The 25,632-nt window shown below is 39.4% G+C and overlaps 2 protein-coding genes across 2 annotated transcripts; one reads left to right on the plus strand and one right to left on the minus strand.

The window, feature by feature from the left end:
- Positions 1–3,968: 3,968 nt before the first annotated feature.
- On the minus strand, positions 3,969–16,581 carry LOC120438168 (polymeric immunoglobulin receptor-like). Its single transcript, XM_039608603.1, has 5 exons — positions 16,492–16,581; positions 14,321–14,656; positions 8,362–8,682; positions 7,287–7,507; positions 3,969–6,760 (listed from the first exon to the last, which is right to left on the minus strand). Exons 1-5 carry the CDS (start codon positions 16,529–16,531, stop codon positions 6,674–6,676), a joined length of 1,005 nt encoding a protein of 334 aa, XP_039464537.1. The 5' UTR covers positions 16,532–16,581; the 3' UTR covers positions 3,969–6,673.
- A 4,559-nt stretch (positions 16,582–21,140) lies between these two features.
- On the plus strand, positions 21,141–24,635 carry LOC116315103 (tripartite motif-containing protein 16-like). Its single transcript, XM_031733277.2, has one exon. The coding sequence runs from the start codon at positions 21,235–21,237 to the stop codon at positions 22,906–22,908; it is 1,674 nt and encodes a 557-aa protein (XP_031589137.2). The 5' UTR covers positions 21,141–21,234; the 3' UTR covers positions 22,909–24,635.
- The last annotated feature ends 997 nt before the right edge of the window (positions 24,636–25,632 follow it).

The following is a 25,632-nucleotide window of genomic DNA, read 5'->3' on the forward strand; positions in this document are numbered from 1 at the left end:
GTGTGTGTGTGTGGTGGTGTTGGTGTCTGCTGCTACCAGTATTGAGGCCCAATGCCATCTTAGCTTTGGACTTTATGCTCTTTCATCAGCACTTTGGACTTGAGTGAAGGTATTTTTAAGGTAGGATTCACAGTGGTTTCTTGTCCTATGTGCTACTGAGATGCTCCCCTGGGTTACTGTGATGTCACTCTGTCTCCAGTTGCTGTAGTCCCTGCTGTCACTGTTTTAGTCAAGAACCAGTTTACTATTGGTGTCTCTGACCTTAAAGCTGAGTACACAGGTATCTTAGAACCCAGTCGTTGCTTGGCTGTGGTCTGTGGCTCCACTGCAGAGAACTGTGGTGCACAGACAAAAATTCAAATCGACTACCGAATGTTTTATTTGCATATATTCGTACAACCTCCGAGAGACGTTTCAGTTTGAATATTCTGAGTGAATGAAACCACAACAGGTATAGAGCAAGATATTGTTTCTCCACCTCACCCACTCTCTGACTATTTAAGAAGATGTTGGCTTGGCACTGTCACTGAAGCTATAAAACTGTCACTGCAGCCATAAAACTGTCACTGCAGCTATAAAACTGTCACTGCAGCTATAAAACTGTCACTGCAGCCATAAAACTGTCACTGCAGCTATAAAACTGTCACTGCAGCTATAAAACTGTCATACTGTGGATGGTAGCAGGTTAGGAGCCAAATGCAAAGCTGCAGAGTTCACAAACAAAACAAAAGCCATTTCATTGGCTGATATAAATCAAAATCCGAGTCCAAATTATAAAATTAACACAAATCCAGGAAGTAAAGGAAGTCAAGCATACAGGCAGGTAAACAGTACAACACAACAAAGAACACATGAAAGAGCAGACTGAGCTAACAAAGCGAGGATGTAAAACAATCCCACAACCAGTAAACCAAGAACTGAGAACATCTTTACAAAGAACCACAACAACAGATGACCTAAAATACAAAACTCCAGAATCACATTTACAGAGGACACAAAAAGAAACTATAAAAAATAACAAATAACAAAAATACTTAAAAGTAAAAACTAAAATGCCAGGATACACTTAATAAACTTTTTTCTTTTAATTATCAGTTGAAGCTGGTAGTTCATGTAGTTTTGTGTAGTCAGTGTAATAATCATCATTTAACAGTTTACACCCACACAGCAACAGACTAACAGTCCAATTTAACATCTACAGACCTGCTGCTTTTGGTCACACTGCACCTGCTTTGGATGTTATCAGTCCCAGGGTTCGTACGCTTTTTTCAGGGTCAAATTCAAGCACTTTTTAAGCACTTTCAAGATCCGTTTTTAAGCTTTTCCAGCCCCCAAAAAAAAAAAAAGAATGCATGTTTCAATTCGCATCACCTCAGTAAGACCATGTGAAAAGACACCTTAGCTCCCCTTTTGTTAGGACTCAGAAAAACGCACCACACAAAAATACTGCAAAAGGAACGGTCACCTTTTATACTTAGTGTATAAACTCAAAAAGCACATTTCACTTAAAAATTAAGATGTGCAAATGTGAACAAATCAACTTGTTAGAGATATTCTTCTCCTGTTGAAAAAAAAACAAAAATAAATAAGTCTAGATATTGATGTTTCTTTCCTGTGTGCCAAAAAAATAGGAGACAGATGTTTGTTTGTTTTTTAAGTTATTTCCCAATAAAACTGTTTTATTGCTAACTACATTGCTGTCTGTATTATTGCTGAAGTCCTAAATGATCACCTTTAAAGTGTTTGTGCTAATAACATCAAGTCAGTCAGGCATGGAGAACAGCACTGACTGTTTAACTAGTTTAATGTGTCGGTGGCGATAAACATATTTTGAATGAAAGCCGGGGAACTTTGGTAGCACAGAAACAAGTGGCTATTCTTTGTGACCATATGGATCACTCATATTACCATTATTTCACCCAAAGGTACCAAATTAATACTCAAAAAAGCTGCAGCAATACACACAAATATAAACAGTACTTGGTGACAACTTTGCCTTTAGCCGTTAACCCTCTGGTGTCCAGGGTATAATTGGCCGTTTTCGACTACTTTTGATTTGGCCTCTATATTTCACCATTAAAAACTGTTTATCTTGCCAATCTGTTATTATCTCATTTTGACATAATGTGTCAGTACAATTGATCTAAATTCAGACAAAATTTAAAATACAAGTAGAAAGTGATATTTTTGACTGTAAAAACCACAAGCATGTTTAAAGAATCATTTTCACAACTTAGTAATAGAAATTGGACATTTTTAAAAAATATGAACAAGTTTTGCAAACAACAGAGTTATATGGTACTATTTACCTAAAAATGCAGCCAAGGCTCAGACGTTTTTTATATAACCATTCAAAACTATTTACAGAACAATCAGGTGTTCTGCATCAAATAAGAAGGCACACAAATTATTTATGCAACTCCAAAACATAGTTTGTGTCACTATAACACAGATGAGAACAGCACAGGGATAAACCTGCAGGTCTGACAGCAGGTGTGTCACTCAGCGTTTACACTGCAACCTGCCTTTGGTGGCTTTTTTGCAGCAACTGTAACGTTCACTAGTAGAACTGACACACAAAACACAACTACTACACTACACACTAACTACACAAGACAACACACTAACTTGAGACTCCAAACACGATAAACGTCACAAATCTCGTATCAAAACTCTCTCTCTCTCTTTCGCTCACTCGCTCTCTCTCTTCCCTCTCTTCCCAACAACCAAATACCACATGTTGCTGTATCATTTTTTGATTGGTCGACATGGTACATTTTTCCACCAATAGGGAAGGAGTGTTTTTCTTTTTTCACTCACAAGCAAAGCGTCTTTGCTAGCGCTCTCCATAAAAAACAGTTTTTGCCGTTTCTTCCCGGAGTAAACGCCACTGTTGTATTCAGACCCCCCCTCCCAAAACAAAACAAAACAAAACAAAACAAAATAAAAAACAAAAAACATCGGTTTTACGTGACCTATCAATACAATTTAAAAAAACTGGTATATAGTTTGAAGTCCGCACATTTGACCCAAGTTGAAATGGAGGATCTGGGTCCGTCGACCCCAGAGGGTTAATCAGAAAGCCTTAAGTTAGCTAGTTATGTATCGGGCTAATGTTTAAAGCTTTCACTTGAGTAAATTACTCATATTACTGCTAAGTAATGTTAGCTAAGTTCACAGCATATTCCGTAATAGCGCTGCCATACTGCATCACACTCAGTGCATTTCAATCATGTCTCCAGCGAGTTTGATAGCTAGCTAAATAATAATCTTTTTTTTTTCTTTTTCTTTAAATAGCATGTGTAACGTACGCGTCGCGTACTGGAAAATTATTTACTAGGACTCACCTATCATGCGACCAGAGAGCGCAAACTCCGCCATTGTTGTTTTCCATCATTAAAAACATTAAAAGCATTAAAACAGCAACCTACAGGTATGTTAGCGCACTCATCCCCAACTGTCCGAGGGAGGGGCGGGGTGACATATTAAAACAGACGCAAGGCAGCCCACGCGGGGGAAAATTGCTTTTGCTTTTTGTTACTCATTTTATTTCTCTATCTGATCAGAAAACAATTCAATCAGATAGCTATTTATTGTGAATGAAATACAGTTACATTTTCAAGCACTTTTAAGCACCACATCTGAAATTCAAGCACTTTCACAACCTTGAAAAGAGGACATCAGAATTCAAGCACTTTCAAGGATTTCAAGCACCCGTACGAACCCTGCAGTCCATACAACGGCCTTTATAAGTCAGACTGTTTTCACTGATGATGAGAGATGAACAAGAAAGTTAAAGATCCAGAACAACAATGATGAGCTGCAGTTTAGTTTGTATCAGTGTCACAGTCTCCATTTGGTGATTAATTACTTGGTGTGTTATTATTGTGATATGTAGGCTGACAGGCAGAGACACATGGAGACGAGTCAGTGGTGTAAAATAACACAGATGCATATTTTATTAGACTTTAAACACAGTTATACAGAGTGTCTCCACCTCACTTCACTCTTATTTAGACACAATAACAAAACCTTGACTTGGATCATCATGTCTCATCACGTGTTCCTGGGATCTGTACTATGAAGCTCGTTCCTCATACCTGGGACATCTTTCTGCTTTGTGCCTTCACTTCTCCAACACTGACGACAACATTTGTTCCAATTTTGCACCAAAATTAAATCAGCTCCAGCTTTGTTTTTATCCACCATCATGCAAACTTTGACATCTTTCAAAAATGTGGACACAACAGGATGCAGCATGTAAAGCACAGAAGTGACAGCACTGAAGCTTTTTCACACTCAGTTTCACTTTTGTTTGGTATTATTTCTTTAAATGTCTTAAAGCAACATCAGAGTTTAATACGGAACAAGTGGTTGATGAAACAGAGATATGAAAAAGTGAAAAAAAGGTGGAGCTGAAAAGCTGAAAAGAAAGTGGGGAAGAAAGAGTCAAGAAAAAGAATCAGTAAAATGTGTCAGTCTACTCGGCATCGTAGCAGCTGCACCTTCAACAGAAGAACCAGAAACAGTGCCAAAAATACCAGGTCTGACTTTTTCTCCCCGTCCACCCTCTGTGACAACAGAGCTCTCTGCAGGCAGATGGAAATATCCCACAGAGTGAAAGCGCTCCCCCAGCTGCTAAACATGGACTTCATATATATCTGTTACATATGAGTAACAGATATAGAGTACAATTAACTTTTTTTCTTTTCTTTTTTCATTTCAAGGATGTGGATCTCAGTGCAAGCAGAGAAACATCAAGCACTCCAAGTTTGTTCTTCCTTAGTTGCTAATTCAAACTTGGCAAATTAACTTAAGCGCCCAGACTTCTGAGCATGGGAGGACACACACACACTTTCACTGTGATTAATATATAAAATTGAAATTAGTAGAGGCCACATAAATGCCTCTTTCTGCATCAGGTCAGAAGGGGGAAAAAGACACAAATTTGTTAGCTGGATTTGTATAAAATGAAATGTCTGGCAGGGAAGAAGCAAGGATATCAATGTTTACACCCTTGTGCAATGAAGAGGATGCATGCTGTATCACAAGCATGCATCCTGTGAGGGGTCTAAAAACCCCTCACAGGCTCAAAATCAACAGTTTGAGCTTTGATTAGAAGATTCTTAGAAATTATTATTGAGCTCATCCTTTAAATTCTTTGAAATGATCACCGCTGTATCACAAGCATGCAGCCTGTGAGGGGTCTAACAACCCCTCACAGGCTCAAAATCAATGTATGATTTTGAGTCTAGGCGGGTCTTTTAAACGAGACCCGCCTAGAAACCCCCTCCTCCTCCTCCTCTGTGGCGATCCTTTCTGCCACTGAAGCTTCAATTAAAGTTGATTTGTTTCACTGAGGCATTTTGTGAGGGTGTAGCTGCTGTGGCATTTGTCTGGCTTGAAATAACAACTGTAATCTCCACATTTCGACTTCTCTCAAAACACTATTTTGAGGTAAATCTCCTTCCTTTCATTAATGTGACCTTAGTACTCTACCGTACCACTAATTACCCAACTTCTAAAAAATGTACTTTAACAACATATTTAGTTATAAAAAGACCATCAATAGGAAATAATTTGGAAAAAAATGACTTATAAAAGTCATTTTATAAGTCATAAGCATCATCAGCTAAGACTGCCACACTTGATGTAACCTTACTCTGAGCATGAAACCACAGCCACTGTGCAGCAGTTCCACACTGTTCTTTACTTTAATCATTTACAGCACAGCAAACTAACCTGTTTATCCTGCACTAACATGCAACCTTCAAATAACACAGTGTGGCTCAGTTTGTTTTGCACCATGTTTCACACATAATGTAACATGAACTCAACCAATGTGTAACTTACAAACATGAGCTTTACATTTCCAGGTTATCAAATTCCACTTAGCAGTCCTTCCCTTTAAATCCTCTCCTGTCCTCTTTGTTATCTTTTTCCTTCTCTGAGTGAAGTTAGCTCTTTCTTTTCTCTTCCTGTGAAACACAGCAGCTTCACCAGTTTGTGTATTTGCTGATGTTTGTTGACATTATAGAAACGTTGCATTTGAAATTACATGACAGTTAAAACAGTTACTCCTTTTCTGTTTGCTCCTCTTCAGTAGCTCATGCTGCTGAAGTACCACAACTTATGGACACCTGCAGTCGTTCCAGTGTGTTGTGACATAAAACCCCTCAAAAAAACAAAAAACACTGTCCCATGTTTAACCCCTGACTTTGGCACACATCTCCTTTCATGCGACATCTGCTGCTAATTACTAAATGAACAGGACTGCCTTTCATGTGTTTCTGTTTAGGCTCAAATCTGTGTGATGTTTGGAGGAAGTGACAAAATAATAACTCTCCTGAAATGTGTTAAAGCAAAAGTAAAAAGCCTGTTTTGAAAATGTAAGAAGTAGAAAGAACAGATATTTGTTTAAATATGTAGGGAGTAAATTAAAAAGTACAAAAGAAAAACAAATCCAGTACAGATACCTGAAAACTGTACAGTACAGTATTTGTACTTTGTTACTTCCCACCTCTGCAATGAAGTACATCAATGTACATGTATGCATTTGAATAACAGGAACAAAATGAATCATAGTGAAGCAAATTATATGGAGGTGATCATGAAATCTCAGATACAGGTCCAAAAATATCAAAATTCATTTTTACTTGTTAGATTTTGGTCTTTAATAATGCAGAGTGGGTTTGGTCCTGCTGCTTTTGGACTCTTTGTGTTTGGAAGTTGGATCCCAGTTCTCATGTGTTACAGATAACTGAAAATGAAAAAAACAAACAAACACTTAAAACCTGAGATGCAAACAGATTTTCACTAGCCTCATGCAACATCACAGTTTAATGCAAATTGAACTTTAAAAATAAGAAGCACAAAGTTTATTCCAGAGAAACAAACAAACAAAAAAACGTAACATTATAAATATCATAAGTTCAACAGATTTGCTTCAGAGCAGCTTACATGTGCTGCAGTGTCAGGAAACAGGACTAAAGGTGCTTTCACACTTTTAGATATGACATCATGAAATTATGATGCTGTGGAATAACTTCAGAAAGGACCATAAAATATGTTGTATGCTCTTATATCTACATAATTATAGAAAATATTGTCAATTTCACCTCCCACTGCTGGTGAAGACTACAAGGATATTATTGAAGAAACCGTAATGACAGGTAACATCACCTCTTTTCACTACATTTCACTGAGAAAGTCACACTGACAGCATGAATCAACAACACTCACTGAAACCTGCAACAACAGACAGAAAACAAGTGACACAAACTCACCTCCATCTTTATGTCATTTTCTCTGGTGTTCAGTCCAAAGTTCCTCCTTGTCTTACTAATGTAGAAGAGCATGAGGAAAACAGCTATCAGCAAAACACCATCCAAGGACGCACGCACAACCAGAAGCCAGGAGGAGTCAGGACAATGTGTAGAGACTCCTGGAGTGACACTTTCACTCTGTGTTGTTGCTGTCTGTAGAGTGGAAGTAGGTGGGTTTGAATCTGTGAACAACAAACACAAAAATATCAATACTAAATCAATAGCGATACAGACAAATCCAGTAAAACTAATCATATTATCATACAGGTAAATACAAACATTTATGAAGCACTAAATGCAGCATTAACATGAAGCTTATGTGCAAGTTCAATAGGGAAGATCTGTAATCACTCAGCTGCCTGCTTTCCTGTTCTTTACATCATTATTACTTTTTCAGATAAACCACAAAGTCACGTTCAGTCTCATCAGATCAGCTGATGGATAAGCTAATACTCTTTTACACATTAGACTGGGGAATCTCATATCCTGCACACTACATATGTTTTCACCTGTAGGAGTAGAAACACTGAGCTTTAGTGAAAGATGATGATGATGATGATGTTTTCCCCTCAATTTTAGCTCCACCATCACAACTTTAAAAAATGTATTCAAAGTGGAGCACATGCTTCTTAAACACACATAACCTTAGATTTCAAATTGTTAAAAAACTTTTAATAATATAAAAAATGATGTTTCATATATAATATGTGCACTGATTAAAAATCATCAGTGCACATTATGACTGTGAAACTTACTATATTTAAATATCTGTATATTTTTAAAAGCATCATAACAAATATGGTTTATATTTGTGAATAAACAGAGGAATAAATTTATCAGCACAACAGGAGATTAATACTCTGAGATCGGACATCCAGACTTCAACAAAAAACATGGACATTATTTGTCCTGTATTTGATGTTAGAAAGGTATAATGGTGTCTCAACCAATCAGCTGACCTCTGGCAGTAACAACAATCTCACCTCAAAGTCACCAAAAGTTAGAAGTTTTTTTACTATTTTAAAAAGAAACTTACCATCAATGACAAGAACATATTCATTCGCATATGAATCAGGAGACAGAGGGTTTCCATAACCACAGATGTACTTTCCGGTGTCTGACTTGGACGACTGTGTGATGGTTGCATACAGTCCGTACACAGATCCTGGTCTGTGTTCAATGCTGTATCTGCCACTCTCAGATTTGTTATTAGTTGTGTCAATGAGGATCTCCCCTTCATTCTTACACTCACTCTTACAGAAGAACTTCCTGTGTCCATATGTGTTGTTGGAACATACCAATGTGATCTTTTCTCCCTCAGTTTGTGTGCGATAAAAACCAACGTTTTTATCCAGATCTGTGAAATAGAAGAACCTTAATTAGTCTGAACTGAACCAGTTTGTGGGGGAGGTGTGGTCCCTGGCTCAGCTGCAGGGGAGGAGTGGGGCAGTGAGCTCAAGGGGGAGGGACTGGTGGGGGTCATTTAACCATTGAGGTTTCTCCCTATAGGGCTTTGGAGTTGACGTCACTGGAGGTGGGCCACGCCCCCTTTCCGCCATGACAGTAGGCTAGACACAGGATACAGCTTCAGCTATGGTTCGTACGTGTTGTGTTATCAGTTGCAACGTTTGATCACACGATTGTGAAGGCAAGAAGCTGGATAATGGGCTCTCTTTTCATCGTTTTTCAACCTGGAGGCAATGTGAGGGATCCCATGTATCCGATATTACTAAACAAAGACGTCAGGCTTGCATTGCAGCGGTGAGACGAGTGGATCGAGTTCTGTGCAATCCCCAGCTTTTTGTTGGTTTGGTCTCCGCATCTTCTTTCCGGTGAGTTCTAAATTAATTCATATCACTATTAAAAGGCTTTTAGTGTTATTTTCAATGTGCTGAGGTCATAGATAATGAGATAAAACATGCTAATGTGTGATGCTGCAGAACCACGTCATGTCATCATGTCGACTGAGTAGCTTATGATTTAACATTATTGCAGGCAAACCAGCATATGAAATGGATGTAACAAATCCAGACTGGGCACCAACACTGCTCATGGGCCTCTAAAAACATACTAAATTGCTCTCATTGTACACTAATCCGCACATAACTTCCAGATGAATCACACACCTGTCATGTGCACTAATTTTATCTTACAGGCTTTTATTATGCAGCTGCAGAGTCTGAAGGTTCTTATTAATAATAATAAGCATAATTCTTAAACTGGTTTGCTGTGTATGCGCTGACTCCACAGACAAAGGGCTGTATCGCGACCGATTGCGCCCAGACGCCAAGAGACGGTACTTTCAAAAAATTGCGTGCATCGGTAATGTGGACCCGTATGAAATAAGGAAGCGGAGTGGAAACCCAGACGACCTACCCTGGAGGCCCACATCCAATTCACGAACGGCTGGGTGCAAGATTTGTCCATCTTTATGCCTCCACGCTGCGAGTACGTTGTCGTTAAGACAAAGGTAAGTCGGTTTGAACATGATAACTTTCTAAACAACTTCCTTGTTACAGTTTTTGATTTGCACGTACAGCCAAACCATCTATATTAGCCTTGGTTCATTACAGACCTTTTATTAAAAGTGGTTTTTGTGTGTTTCAGGTACTGCACTCACAACGACTGAATGAAACTGCACTGTGACCTCGTTGTGTGGACACAGAGAGACCTGTCATACGCATCTTCCCTGATGTGGATTTCTGGGAACCACGTTTAAAGCAAGCACAAGACTTCTTTCTTAAAGTGTGTCTTCCTGAACTTGTTGGGAAATACTTCTCCAAACAATGTGCTGCTCTAAATAGCCTGTAATGTTTCATTTTGTGGTTCAAGATTGATGCCAGCTGTGTGTTGCCATGTAAATACTGTCACCGTCAATTATTATGCTGCTATTCTTACTGTCATTATATTAATGCTGCTATCCTGTATATATTGTGCTATCCTGTATATATTGTACTTACTATTGTTTGTTTTAATGTACCTTTTATATTTTACAATTATATTTATTATTGTATTTTTGCACCAAGGGAGTGGCACTCCAATTTCGTTGTACCCTGTACAATGACAATAAAGGCTATTCTATTCTATTCTATTCTATTCTATTCTAAATAGTTTGCATTTCATTTCTATGTACTTGCTAAGTACATGTGATAAGATCAAGAATAAAATAAAAAAAACATGTATACTATTCTTTTCTGTTTTATTGAAACTACTTCACACAAAGTACAATTATTTACAATGAACTACACATGCAACACAACAGCTTTATGAATACTCAACAAGAGCAAGTTTCATTTGGCGCTGGTCTGACAACCACACTGGGGCACATATTCACCAAAACACAGCAAACCTTAACAATCTTATCAAGCAGTGTTGTGTTTATTTCTGCTCTGCCCTGTTCATTGCACACACAATGCTTCGTCTGCCCTTTAGCTTCTGTGATGCTGTCTGTCCGATCACCACTGTCCACATTTACAGGTGGTACCTCAACCTCCACTTGTCCAACACAACTGCTGGCCACAGCTATGACATTGTAATTTTGTTGTTGTTCTTCTGTCAGATCTTCATCGATTACTTCTGCACGGGGCACACCTTCAGACTCTCCAGCTGCATAAAAGCCTGTAAGATAAAATTAGTGCACATGACAGGTGTGTGATTCATCTGGAAGTTATGTGCGGATTAGTGTACAATGAGAGCAATTTAGTATGTTTTTAGAGGCCCATGAGCAGTGTTGGTGCCCAGTCTGGATTTGCTACATCCATTTCATATGCTGGTTTGCCTGCAATAATGCTAAATCATAAGCTACTCAGTCGACATGATGACATGACGTGGTTCTGCAGCATCACACATTAGCATGTTTTATCTCATTATCTATGACCTCAGCACATTGAAAATAACACTAAAAGCATTTTAATAGTGATATGAATTAATTTAGAACTCACCGGAAAGAAGATGCGGAGACCAAACCAACAAAAAGCTGGGGATTGCACAGAACTCGATCCGCTCGTCTCTCACGCTGCAATGCAAGCCTGGCGTCTTTGTTTAGTAATATCGGATACATGGGATCCCTCACATTGCCTCCAGGTTGAAAAACGATGAAAAGAGAGCCCATTATCCGGCTTCTTGCCTTCACGATCGTGTGATCAAACGTTGCAACTGATAACACAACACGTACGAACCATAGCTGAAGCTGAATCCTGTGTCTAGCCTACTGTCATGGCGGAAAGGGGGCGTGGCCCACCTCCAGTGACATCACGCTCCAAAGCCCTCTTGCAGAGAACTCGATAACCGCTCGTGTCACCGCTGCAATCCATGCCTGACGTCTTTGTTTAGTGATATCAGATACATGGGATCCCTCACGTTGCCTCCAGGATGGAAAACGATGAAAAGAGAGCCCATTATCCAGCTTCTTGCCTTCACGATCGTGTGATCTAACGTTGCAACCGACAACACAACACGTACGAACCACAGCTGAAGCTGTCTGTGAAGGTTCTCAGTCATCCAGGTCATCGTAGTCAAAGGAGTTTGCAAAGAAAAGCGTCTGGACTTCTTTAAGTTGCTTGAAGACGTTTCACCTCTCATCCGAGAAGCTTCTTCAGTTCTAAGGTCAAATGGCCGAGAGTCCCAGATTTAAACCCAGTGGGAGTTTCCCCCCAAGGAGGGACAAAGGACCCCCTGGTGATCCTCTAATCACATGCGCCAAGGTGTGAAAGCTGAAGCTGTTTCCTTTGTCTGGCCTACTGTCATGGCGGCAGGGAGCGTGGCCCACCTCCCGTGACATCACGCTCCAAAGCCCTATATATATATTGAAGGCGGAGACCTGAGAGAGGGAGTTTGTGTGCTTATGACTTACTGAAAAGTTGGTGAACTATGTGCCGAAACGTACAGCCACATGTGTGGTACTTCAATAAACACCCCACAAGCATACAACATACAACATACTAGTGTGTTGGGTCATTTTTTACACTGTTATATTATGATTATATTTCATGGATCAAATGATTGGATCATAATAAATCAGAAAAATCTGAAGAACACATTCTTACCTGATCCTCTGAGAATCAAAACTTTTTGTTGCATAACCTCTTCAGCCCCAAGGGGGTTTCTGAGCTTCCTGCTCGAAAATGTAATGCCTAAATTAAATTGATTATTTCTCTGCAATTACAAACTCTGTCCTTACAATCTTGGTATCAAAATGAAGCTAACACTTGGGACATTTAATCAGAGGTGTAAATATTAAAGCAGATATTACTGTGTCAAAGTTACTGAGACTGGAACACAGAAAAAGTAAGTAGATTTTATTCTCGCCTAATTTTTTTTTGTAATTTTTAGCATATAACCCTTTTAAAAATATGGCTCAGATCATATTTGGTTCCAGAAATCCAGTAACCAACATATAAGCATAATCTGTGCAAAGATTTGTGTTTCTAAAGTAAAACAGTGAAAAACTACAGCCCTGTCAATATATGAATATCCAGACGTTGTACAAAAATGTCCAATTTTGGCACACAATTGCACACCATGCCAGTTTATTTTTTTTAGGTATTAAAGAGCAGAAATTAATAAATTTTATTAACAGGCCTAAAAATGCTTTTTTTTAAAAATATGTTTTTGAAGAATTAACCACACATTTACATGCTAGTGGCCCTTTTCTGCTGTGCGCATGGGGCGCGTCATTGGCCTCTGGCCCTTTAAATTTTGAGGGGCTGTAACTTTGGGGTCTTTTGGTCAGTTTGCATGATTGATACCTCTTTTTAATCGTTTTAGCCAATAGAGTCAAAGTAACGATGCCACGTTCACGTCACTTCAACCAATCAGACGTTGTAATGCCAAAACCCACGTGTGTCCAAATTTATTGCATGTGGCGTCTGTCCAGTCACGTGTCTGTAGGTGGGTCTAAAATGGAGGTTGTTGACGAAAACGGCTCTGATGCAGCTAGGTTGGCATGGTAATTACCGGCTATCACATGGCTACCGGCTACCGGCGAAAATAACGGAGGAAATCGGGACGGTAAGCCAATTTCTGTCTTAGCGCATTTGCGCCGCTGTGTGTTTTTGTGGTCTTCTTTTGCGGCTAATTCAGTGAATTTTGGTCTGATCGTGGTGAAACTTCGTGTGTGGAATCAGTGATAGCCCTGGAAGCTAACCAGCCTATTTTTAACTGGTTACATGAAGTCTGAAGAATTTCTCGTTCGGTTTTGTGTGTTTAGCGTACTTCTGCGCATTTACGTAACTGCTCGTTTAATCGCGGCTTGTTTTCGGTGTGTTTGGTGGTTGTAGAAATGGTTTATATGACATTTTAGCTGAGATTCTGAGGTTTCTGTGGATACCACACATCTGGATTTATATTTCTCAACCGGCGTTATAACCGATTAAACGTGATCTCCTCCTTTTTGCCCCCGGTACCGGGGGCGTGGGGCTTAAGCCATGCAAAACGTAACATTCATACTATGAACTTGAAGAGCAGAGTTAAGTTCATAGTAGCTAGAAGATGAGCCTGATATCCACACCAGGCTGGGTGACTAACTTCTTTGTAGCATGATGACACTCTTGGAAGATCATAAACTTTTTAGGTCAAACATTTCTTCTGTTACTCTCCATCGTAGGAATTAAATTAGTAGATTTTATCTATTAAAATCATGATATAAACCATGATACTGATGCTCAAAATCAGTTATAGAGAAAAGAAAATCTGAACAAAAGCAAGATTTTGCTTTAGACTTTGATAGTTGGAGGTGGTGTAAAGCTCATTTTTAGCAGTCTAAATTTGAATCAATAAATCATTGAATATTATTGTAGGCTTTACGCTGAGGTGCTAAAACGTTATCTTAGTACAGTTGTCACATGCCATATAACATGGACACTTAAGTAGAATAACAGGTAAAACGTGCTTGTATTTATTGATTGAACAGGTTGATCTAAAAGTGGTCCACATTACTAAATTAAACCTGGGGGTCTCCACATTTTCAATTCCACTCACCTTTACTAAAAACTCACCATTTGAAACTCTGACCTCAAAGTCAAAGTATGAATCTGGAACAGAAGATCTTCCCAAACCACACCTGTACATTCCTGAATCAGACTTGATCATTTGTGAGAAGCTTAAAAGCACAATTCCTCTTCTTGGAGATCCATCTTTATACTTCATGCTGAATCTCCCACTCTGAGCTGTGCTTTCATCTGTTTTAATGAGGATATCTTCTGCTCGCTCACATTTTTCCTTACAGAAGAACTTTGTGCTTCCAGACAAAGATAAGTTGCAGTTAAGCGTGCCATTAAATCCTTCAGCTGCAGACCAAATATTATGTTTTGCCTTGACGAGCCCAGCTGGACCTGTCAGATAAAAAATAATAATAATACATTTAAAAGAAGATGGATAATCACAACATTATTCAGTATGTAAATATTAAACTTGTTGTCTAGACTGAACCAAGACCAAGATCAAGACAATACCAAGACCAGAGAGTATTGAGACCAAGACAAAGTTGAGACGAGACAAAAAGTCTTTAAACTGCAGCCAGATGCTGCTTCGTTTACGGGTGTCAGGCATATTTATGTGTTTTTGCTTTCGCACAGCCCTCCTCACCGCTGTCTACTGTCCCACTTATTTACTGAGAGGACAGATGCACGCTCCTCTCGACTGTCGACTGTCACCCTCTCTGTTTTTCACATAATGATATTATGCTATATCCTGGCATTGGGCTGTTCGATATAACGATATATATCGGATGATATATATACGTGAAAGAGTATGCAGAGTATTTATGGATGAGAAGCAAAAAAAGAGCCGTCAGGTGCTAAAAAATCATCCTTATACTCAATGTTAGAACAGGCTTTTCCCCGCAGCACGCCGTGTAATAAATACTCACATAGAAAATGGCGGCCGTTAAAACTCATGTCTGAAAACGTATCGTTTCATACATCGTTAAAACACTCGACTGCAGGTACACGACGCCCAGCTGGAAACACTTCAAGCAAGTCGAGCTGCCCGAGATTCACAGAATTTACAGAAAATGTTAAATTGTTGTGATTTATATCATTATCGGGATGATAGATGTCTTATATCGGAATATGAGACGCGACGCCATAAAGGCTGTCCCAATTCAAAGGCTGCTCGAAATGCAGCCCTCAAATGCGTCCTTCATTTCCCTGAATTTTAAGAATGTGGCGGTGTAGACTTCGTGGCCCAAACTATCCCAGAATGCATAGCGCGGCGGTGGGTGTCGATAATTTTGCCGGAAAGAAACAGTAGAACAGGGGCGCCCAAAGAGTAAACTTTTAAAAGTAAGTGCTGAATATTATGTCACTTATTGATGTGCAAATGTTTTATAACGAAGAACATTAAAACATTACTGTTGGCCACATGTCGGGAAAGTAATGTGACATTAGTGATGTTTGTACTAACTTGGTTTTAAAGCCTTTACTTTAAAATATACGTAGTTTAATAGTCGACCTTAATCTTACAGAGAATGTGATGATTTTATCAATATTTAAAGTAAGCACTGAGACAAATTTAGTAATGCCAACATATTCAAAGAACAATATTTGTCTCTTATATATAACACAGTTATATATACAGTGTCAAAGAAACCTGTCTTTGAGTGAAGATTTAAGATGACAGGAAATATAAATAAATGCAGCTTGAATTTTTACTGCAGCTCAGTATTTGAAACAGAGTCATTCACTGCTGTAATAACTAATACTGATTGAAATAATAACTTTAATATTGGCCATATTATATTTACATGTCATTATATTCTGTCAAACAAAGCTGTATGAAACTTTTCCAGCTGTTAGTGTCATGGTTGCTAGGCAACCTAGGCAGCGCGACGGAGGCTAGACCGTCCCATTTCAGAAGCCTCGCACTTCAGGCCTTAGTGGTCTTTGAGTGGCCCTTGAGGACCGTTAAGGCTGCAGACTCTGAATTGGGATACAGCCAATATCGAACGTTACGTTGTCTGTCATGATACTGTTGACTCCAAATCTCCCGACCACTATGTCGATCTGACACAGCGAGACCGAGACAGCGAGACCGAGCCCACGTAAAAGTGGTCTTGAGACATCCAACTCTAGTAAACATATTTATTTCATAAGGTGATTTATAAAGTTGAGTATGTTTTTAGTTAAAATTAAAATTAAAGAGCAACATTAAGATCATCAGTCCTCACCTGACAAGAAGCAGAAGAAGAGAAAATGGAGGATTTTCATTCTGATGCAGAAAAGTTGTTAAACTTCAGAAGAACAGCGTCTGACTCTTCACTCTGTCAGATCATCAGAAAACTGAAGTTACTGAATGAGTTGTTTCCTTTTTATCACTTCCTTCATATGTTTTGGATGCATCTGACCGTTTCCTGTGTCATTTCCCCTCACACTCTCGTCACCCTCCTGTTTCCTTTCTGTGCTATCTAAAAAAAAAAAATAAACAACATCTCAAAGCTGACTGTTTTCTTAGGAATAAAGAGGCATATTAATTAATTTGTTTAGAAATCAAATTATTTTTTGCTGTCTCATTTTGACATTATTTAATATAAAATACTCAAAGTAAATGGCACAATTAGCCAAATGGCATGAAATTTAAAATGGATTTAAAGACTTATTTTGAATGTGAAAATTTTTGTAATCTCTGAAGAGGAAAACATATATGATAGGTTTGTAGCATAAACCTATTCGCTGGAACGTTCAGGACAATTCTACTACGTAGCAAAAAGCAACACACAAGTCACAAAAGTTATTTGTGTTACTCATGCATGAGGGCGAGGACGAGACCAGCGCCGTTCCTTCGCTTGACCTCTGTTGTTCTTGTCCGCTCCCTCGTAACACTGATCTTTTATTGCGGTACATGAATATGCAAAGGTTCATTAACACATGACGTCTTACATAGGTATACATGTGAACAAAGAGTATCGTCTGTGTGTGTGTGTGTGTGTGTGTGTGTGTGTGTGTGTGTGTGTGTGTGTGTGTGTGTGTGTGTGTGTGTGTGTGTGTGACTTCCCTAAACCTGCTGGTCTGGAAGTGTTTACCACATAGATCAATCACAGTATCTCAATGGAACTCTCATTGGTAGACACTTTAATTGTTGTCATGAAGTTCAGCCTGGATATCTTAAAAAGAAGGAAACTGAACCTTTTTTCAAGCACTTAGACTAACATGACCTGGACCCTTTTAGCGCCCTCTGTAGTTGAACTGTGGAAGTGAAACAGAGCCACAGCCTGCACACACACAGTTTAACACATCAGTAACTGCCAGTGTTGGGTAAGTTACTTTAAATTAGTAACTTAGTTACTTTACTAGTTACTTCTCTAAAAAAGTAACTCAGTTACTTCAAGTTACTCGTTACTTTCAGAGTAACTAGTTACTAGGGAAAGTAACTTTGGTTTTACTCAGAATTCTCTTGTTAATGTGTTGCTTCCGTAACTGGATACCCAGCCAGACTGCCAGTCTTCTAGCTTGCTTACTTGCCACAAGTGCACTGTGCCACCTACCAACAGAAAGGAAAAAATAATGTGCACATTTCCACAAGAGAAATCCCACGCCTGGACCGTCGTTGACCGCCACCATGATTCTAGCCTACGTCACAGCGTCATGTGCGCTTTTTACATCCAACACAAAAACTGCAGTCGTGGTGCTTTTGATTGTACTCAGAACTTGGAAATTCTGCCTTCTGAATAGGAAGATGTAGGTAACACCAGACTGCAGATGAGCTGCATACAGAGCTGGACTGGGACAAAAAAAATCGTCCCGGGCATTTTGACTAGAGACCGCCCACCATTATAGGAAAAATCATAAAGCCTTTGAATGAAAATAAACACTGTTGTGACAGTGATGTACACTGTTCTGATGGTATATATGTATCAATCTATCAATTGTTTGTTGTAAGACTCAGATAATTATTTTTTAAAAGCGAGACATTTTAAATGAGAATAATAAAGAAAACTATTTCCTTGTGCCCCCTTTCCTGTTAATGCCCTACCTGGCCCCTGGCAAAAATTTGCTAGATCCGCCCCTGCACAGTTACCAGCTGTCAGCTACATAGAAAAGGATCCTGGTGTTATTTGTCTCTCAGAAACAGTTCATAACTTCCCTTCAACTCATTCATGTCACCCAAAAGGTAAACCTGTTTCTCCATCACCTGTTCAGCTCTGATGATTCAGTAAGGACATCTCCTGGTTTCATCTTCATGTTTCCCTCTCACCAGATAACCAAACCAACATCATGACCAGCAGCTTTACAGCTGTGGCTCCAGCAAACATCAGCTGATACTAGAAATTAATATTAAATAAATTCTAACAACAGCTGATCAAGCTTAAAGTGCTGCTGTTGTTTAACGCGACATCCGCTGGTTTCCTCTTTCTGGCGCAAAGTGGGCGATAAATAAACAAGAGAGAAAAGCCGATCAGCTGATCATTGATCAGTTTCATGATTGAAGTAGAAACAGGAGAGGGAGAGGAGAGAATGAGAGAAGAAGAGGCAGCTGTGCAGCTTCAGCTTTGTGTCTTTTTCATTGTAGCTGAAGTCCGGGACAAACTGTGTTCCTTTTCACCTCAGTACGAAGCGCGTAATATTTTCTCTGAATACCAGGCGATTCTGTTTTTACGGGACGGTTGGCAACTCTAATAATTAACCGTATGAACAAAATAAAGTTCAACATCAGTAACATAGCACCCACCCAGCTGTATAGAAACTCCGTCATGCTAGCTAGCACGCAGTATGAAAATGTCAGCATACCGAAAATAAACTCCACCTAAACTTGGTTTATATCTGACTCCGATAGACTGCAGGTCATAACTTCTTACCTGAAGTTCAGTTCTCCTGACACGCGGACCGGCGGCCGCTTCGGGTCTCTCCTCTTGCCTCCCTTTTCCTTCATCCACCTGCTGGCTTCCACCACTTGCTAATGTTATTGAATCTGTGGAAGCTCCGCGATATCCACCACACGAAGTAACGAGTAACGAGCCTATCTAAATCCCAGTAACGAGTAACGCGTTCCTGGTTTTGGCATAATAACTAGTTACCGTGCTCGTTACCACAATAATAACGTAGTTACTGTAACGCGTTACTTAATTAGTCCCAACACTGGTAACTGCACAACATGCAGAGCAGGAGTGAAAATGCTGCAACAGTTCAAACTGATCATAACTGTGTCAATAAAACCATGAATGCTGCCAAACTGCTCAGTGTGTGACTCAGACTGATAGCTGCTCCCTTCTCTCTGACACACTGTTGAGTATTTCATATATTTAACTACTTTAACAACTCTGACCTTTGACCTATTCTGGCATTAGTTACAGTTGTTATGGAGATCCTGAGGGTGGTGGGGAGGATGAGGAGAGGACAGATTTCTTACATTTCAATTCTTTACATTTTTTGTCCTTCGTGCTTTTGAAGCATCAAACTGTAGGTCAGGAAAGCTGATTCTTTTTGTCTGTTTCTGATAGTAAAACATTTTTTTGGGGACGTCGTGTTCAGCTGTCTTTATCATGCAGTATAATAAACATGTTTCAGTGTGAATGTTAGAAAGATGAGATTTTACTGTGAAGCTTTTTTATACCAGGGGAATCATAAATACTTCAGTGATGTAAATAATTCTCTCAGAAGCTGGAAACTCCAAGCAAAACTCATTGAACCATAAATAACTGTAGATTACAATATGATGAGAAATGAGGGCTGAAATGTGAGGAGGTTTCAGACGGTGCAGACTTATGGACGTATCATAGATTTGTATTAAATGTGGTTTATGAAAAGTTCATTACAGCTTTGTAGATTTCCCCTCATTAACATACTGTCTGACCTGCTGACTTACACAGGTCAGCTTCACTGTTTGATTCTGATAGCTGAGCTGACACAGGCTCTGTGATCTGCTGTATTTTGTTAGAAATACTTTGACTCACAGAAAAAGCTGCTCAGCTCTTGTTCTGGACACATTTGGGAGAGAACCTGCCTCTGTGTGTAACAGCGCCCCCTGCTGCTCTCGATGATAAATGTGCAGATGCTGATTCTTGCTGTGACTGTTGATCCGACTGGAAGTTCTGTGGTTACAGGTCCAGTCTCATCTGAAACCTGTACTAGTGGGCTGCTGTTACAGACCACCAAGTTCTAATATCCAGTATCTCCAGGTCACATGTACAAAGCTGCAGTCAGTCAGTGGAGACCTTAATATTGACTGGTTCTCACATACCTGTATTTAGCCACGTCCCTGCTCAAGATTATTGTTGTGATCAACTTGACCGTAATAACATAAAAATAATTTTAAAGAAGGATCAGAGTTTCTTTTTATTCCTGTCAAACATTTATCACATTTTTGTGGAGCTGAATGTGTTTGAAAACTCTTTAATTCATTTATTGTCTCATATACCAACTACTACACCTGCTGCACCCTCTCACCTTTGATGGTGTTTGAGGGAGAGAAACAACTGAAATGAACATAAACTTAAATGCAACATAAGCATCATGTCAGTGGCTGCCTTATCTGTATGTTTAGGATCATTATCCTCCTGCATTGACAAAAACTGAAGGACTGTTTGTTAACTTCAGTGAGAACTCTGACATTTCTAAAGTTTATTTATATAGAAGAAAGTGTTAACAAGCTTAAAAGTTGATGTGAGCAGTAAATAAAAAGGGTTAAACACACAGTATCACTCTCAAACTGCTCCTCTTCCTGGAGTGAAGCACAGCCTGATAACCCTCCCTCTTCTTCCTGCTCTTAAACACAGCACCTCCTCTCTGTCCACGTGTTTCCTCGTTCCCTCCCCTTCAGATCTGCACTTTGAAGATGGGTGTAACCAACATGTGGTGACGTGTAAGAGCTGACAGGCTCCATTCACTGCAGAAAAATTGTTGTTGAGATCAGAGCTCAGACTAGTTTCAGTTATAAGGAAGAGAAACTCACACAGTCACTGACACTGAGAGGAGAAATGGCACAGAAAGGAGTTCAGCTGGACCGAGAAACCTTCTCTTGTTCCATCTGTTTGGATCTACTGAAGGATCCGGTGACTACAACCTGTGGACACAGCTACTGCATGAACTGTATTAAAAGTTTCTGGGATGAAGAGGACAGGAAGCGAATCCACAGCTGCCCTCAGTGCAGGAAGACTTTCACACCGAGGCCTGTCCTGGAGAAAAACATCATGTTAGCAGCTTTAGTGGAGCAGCTGAAGAAGACTGGACTCCAAGCTGCTCCAGCTGATCACTGCTATGCTGGACCTGAAGATGTGGCCTGTGATGTCTGCACTGGGAGGAAGCTGAAAGCCATCAAGTCCTGTTTAGTCTGTCTGGCCTCTTATTGTGAGAAACACCTCAAACCTCACTATGAATCTCAAACTTTTAAAAAGCATACGCTGGTTAAAACTTCTGTGAAGCTCCAGGAGAACATCTGCTCTCGTCATGATGAGGTGATGAAGATTTTCTGTCGTACTGATCAGCAGAGTATCTGTTATCTCTGCACAATGGATGAACATAAAGGCCATGAAACAGTCCCAGCTGCAGCAGAAAGGACTGAGAAGCAGAAGGAGCTCGAGGTGAGACGACTAAACATCCAGCAGAGAATCCAGGAGCGAGAGAAAGATGTGAAGCTGCTTCAACAGGAGGTGGAGGCCATCAATGGCTCTGCTGATAAAGCAGTGGAGGACAGTGAGAAGATGTTCACTGAGCTGATCCATCTCATCCAGAAAAGAAGCTCTGATGTGAAGCAGCAGGTCAGATCCCAGCAGGAAACTGAAGTGAGTCGAGTCAAAGAGCTTCAGGAGAAGCTGGAGCAGGAGATCGCTGAGCTGAAGAGGAAAGACGGCGAGCTGGAGCAGCTCTCACACACAGAGGATCACAACCAGTTTCTACACAACTACCCCTCACTGTCAGCACTCAGTGAGTCTACACACTCATCCAGCATCAATATTCGTCCTCTGAGGTACTTTGAGGATGTGACAGCAGCTGTGTCAGAGACCAGAGATAAACTACAGGACATTCTGAGAGAGGAATGGACAAACATCTCACTGACAGTCACTGAAGTGGATGTTTTACTGTCACCACCAGAGCCAAAGACCAGAGCTGGATTCTTAAAATATTCACATGAAATCACACTGGATCCAAACACAGCACACAGACGTCTGTTATTATCTGAGGGGAACAGAAAAGTAACATTTATGAAACAACAACAGTCTTATTCTGATCATCCAGACAGATTCACTGGATGGTATCAGGTTCTGAGTAGAGAGAGTCTGACTGGACGTTGTTACTGGGAGGTGGAGTGGAGAGGTGGAGCAGTTCGTGTAGCAGTTACATACAAGGATATCAGCAGAGCAGGGAGCGTCGATGAATGTGGATTTGGATACAATGACAAATCTTGGGCATTATATTGTGACACAAACTGTTATAAATTCTGGCACAACAATGTCCACATTGACCTCTCAGCTCCTCGGTTCTCCAGAGTAGGAGTGTACCTGGATCACAGAGCAGGTATTCTGTCTTTCTACAGCGTCTCTGAAACCATGACTCTCCTCCACAGAGTCCAGACCACATTCACTCAGCCGCTCTATGCTGGACTTTATCTTTGGAAAGATGGAGCCACTGCAGAGTTGATTAAAGTCAAATAGAGAAGACAGGTTCATGTTGATCTCTGACCATTATATGTACTTGTGTAGTTTCTAAATGAGGCTTTACATTTTAGAAGCTGAGAAGTTCAGTGGTCCATTGATGTGTGAAAATAATATTGCACTGATTCAAACTGTACTTACATTTATATACCTTACATCAATATAAATCTGAATTTGTTCTTATGGCTGATAATCATGTGAGTTTAAATGATACTACTCTTCATATTCAGCATGTTTGAAATCTGTCATCAGTCTGGTTAGTGGTTTTATTCTGTAGTTGCTGTAGTGGGTTGTCAAATGCAACAATATATTGGAGCTGCAGTGATTCATCAGTTAGTCAATGATTAGAGAATTGATTGTTTTATCATTATTTTAGTCACATTTAAAGCTGGTTCCAGTTTCTGAAATGTGACGATTGTTGATTTTCTTGATCATATATGATCGTAAACTTAATGTCTTTGAGGTTTGAGCGTTTAAAATGTAACAAAAATTAAATACTTAATGTTTGACATTTAATGTCATTTTTCAGATGTAAGTTTGATCACACTTGATCATTTATACATTTAAATACAGACACTAAATGTTTCAGGCCTGTATATTGTGGAGGATAGACATATTTCATTGCCCTGAGCTGTGTCTGGCAGGCAGAGCGTCTCCACAAACCTGATGCTTCTGATTTGGAGAAAATGAGCTGAGGGAGACAGAAATCAGCAGAGTTATACACAAGTGGTGATGTTGAATGATTGGCAAATAAATGTCTGTTTTAATAATGGACAAAACTGGTTGAAATCGTTGCTCCAAAGCTTCTTTAGAAACTTGGCTTCAAAGAGGAAAACTGTTTTTTTGTTTGTTTGTCCAAGAGGAAGCCATGATCTACAGGAAAACATAAAAACATGTTTTTTTCCACGTGCAAAAGTTCAGGGTCAGGTGAAATTAATGGCCGATTCATTTTTGTTGAATGCAAGCATTAAATAAACTATTTAATTTGTAATTAAAGTGAAAGCAAAGTGTTTCATAGGTATTTGTACTGTTGATAAAATGCTTATGAGAGCAGAGAAGGTTTGGGAAAAAGAGATTAGAAACTCCTTTGACTCGGCCTTTTGTGAATCGATTAGAAGTTTTCACTGTTCACTAATCAGCCAAGTCAGTCACACCACTTTAAAGTGAGATCGTCTGTTGGGTTGTGACGTTGTCTCATTCAAAATGAAATTGTGAGGTGACAGCAGGTTTAAACACTTCCTGTGTTCATCTCAGAGGAAGTCCCACACAGTACCAAGAGCTTTGTAATCAGAAACAACTTCACATTCAACTAACGAACCACTAAGAGCATCGTGGTGCATATATGGAAGAAGGTGATGTGTTTGTACCTTTTGGTTTTTGTGTTCCTGTTTCTAGAATGAAAGTTTGCTGGTATTTGCTGATATACGCAGGGTGTTACAATATTCTGCACACGATGAAGAGATTTTAGGAGAATACAAAAAGCTGCCATTACTTAGTTTTTACTGAGTTTATTTAAACCAACTAGTGAAGACCAACGAATTTCAGTCAGTTTGTGTTGTTTGTATTGACTGAGGTTTGTGTAGCTGTTGTGACATTGATGTCTTGGAAGGAAACTACTTAGTTTTTGTGGTCTGGAGTTTATGGGGAATATTTCCTGTAGACTGTCTTCTTGGAGATGACTTAATATGTCCTGTAACTTATTAAAATGGAACCAGTTTCAGCACCAACACAAACACAGAAATCTCTTATTTGATCTAGAAGAACTTACAATACTATTTTTTAAACTTGCTGTGAGTCTAAAAACTCCTAAACAATGCAGGAAGCAGCTTGTGTGAAGCACTTAATCCCTGAATTTTTAAACCCAGCTTCCCCACTTTTTAACAAAACCACATTACTCCATCATTACACAACACTAGCCCTCGGTTAGATATGCAATCAATTTAAAACTTTCATTGATTAGATTTGAAGCCTTGCACGGTCTCCTACTTTAGGACCCTAACTCAAGGGTTCAGGTCATGAGTTTGAGGTACTGAACTAACCTGCATAAAGTCAGTCACTTTGTCTTAAAAAATAAATTCATGGGACTGCTCTCCCCAAGTTTGTTTGAAGTTTGTTGCCTATAAAGCATCCCACACCAACAATCCCACAGAAACAATCCCATGCCAGCCATCTGAACTCAAAAGTTGGTGTCTCAGGTTGGAGTAGATGTCCAAAGAACAAAGAAATAAAAACACAGACACTTGTATGTTCAACGTTTAAACGAGAACATTGAACCTATCCTGTCCACTGAATCCAGAGTAGTATTTGCTGTAGTATAAAGAAATGTCACAAGGTGGCGCTATTTTATCAAATAAAACGGGAAACACTAAAGTTTGTTAACTGTCAGACTCTTCAGCTGACTGTCACTCAGTAAATACAAAAAAACCCATCTTGGAGTAAGAGCTGACAATGTTAATACTATAAACATGTTGTGTATATCACAGTGTAAGTTTTAAACATCATAAGTCAGCAGGTTATTATAATATACAAAAAGCAATATTATAAATGAGTTCACTTCAAGTACACAGCCATCATTCAGTAGTTGTTTCAATTAAATAAATTTTCTTATTCTGTTTTTATGCAGACTTTGTCATCAGTCTATATAATAAACAGCTCAGAGCCCCAAATTACAACAAGAGAGTGTTATCTATTATCACATGCTATTTCATCTCCTTCCTGATGTAA

The sequence above is a fragment of the Oreochromis aureus genome, linkage group 3, assembly GCF_013358895.1.
Source record: "Oreochromis aureus strain Israel breed Guangdong linkage group 3, ZZ_aureus, whole genome shotgun sequence".
Lineage (NCBI taxonomy): Eukaryota > Metazoa > Chordata > Actinopteri > Cichliformes > Cichlidae > Oreochromis > Oreochromis aureus.

Excerpts from the sequence above, each read along its gene's own strand:
- LOC120438168 (XM_039608603.1), bottom strand. The coding sequence starts at position 16,531 with ATGAAAATCCTCCATTTTCTCTTCTTCTGCTTCTTGTCAG. Across the intron at positions 8,683-14,320 it reads TGAGGTCAGAGTTTCAAATG|ATCTGGATAAAAACGTTGGT; the intron begins GTGAGTTTTTAG and ends TCTATTTCACAG. Across the intron at positions 6,761-7,286 it reads AAAATGACATAAAGATGGAG|TTATCTGTAACACATGAGAA; the intron begins GTGAGTTTGTGT and ends TTTCATTTTCAG.
- LOC116315103 (XM_031733277.2), top strand. The coding sequence starts at position 21,235 with ATGGCACAGAAAGGAGTTCAGCTGGACCGAGAAACCTTCTCTTGTTCC.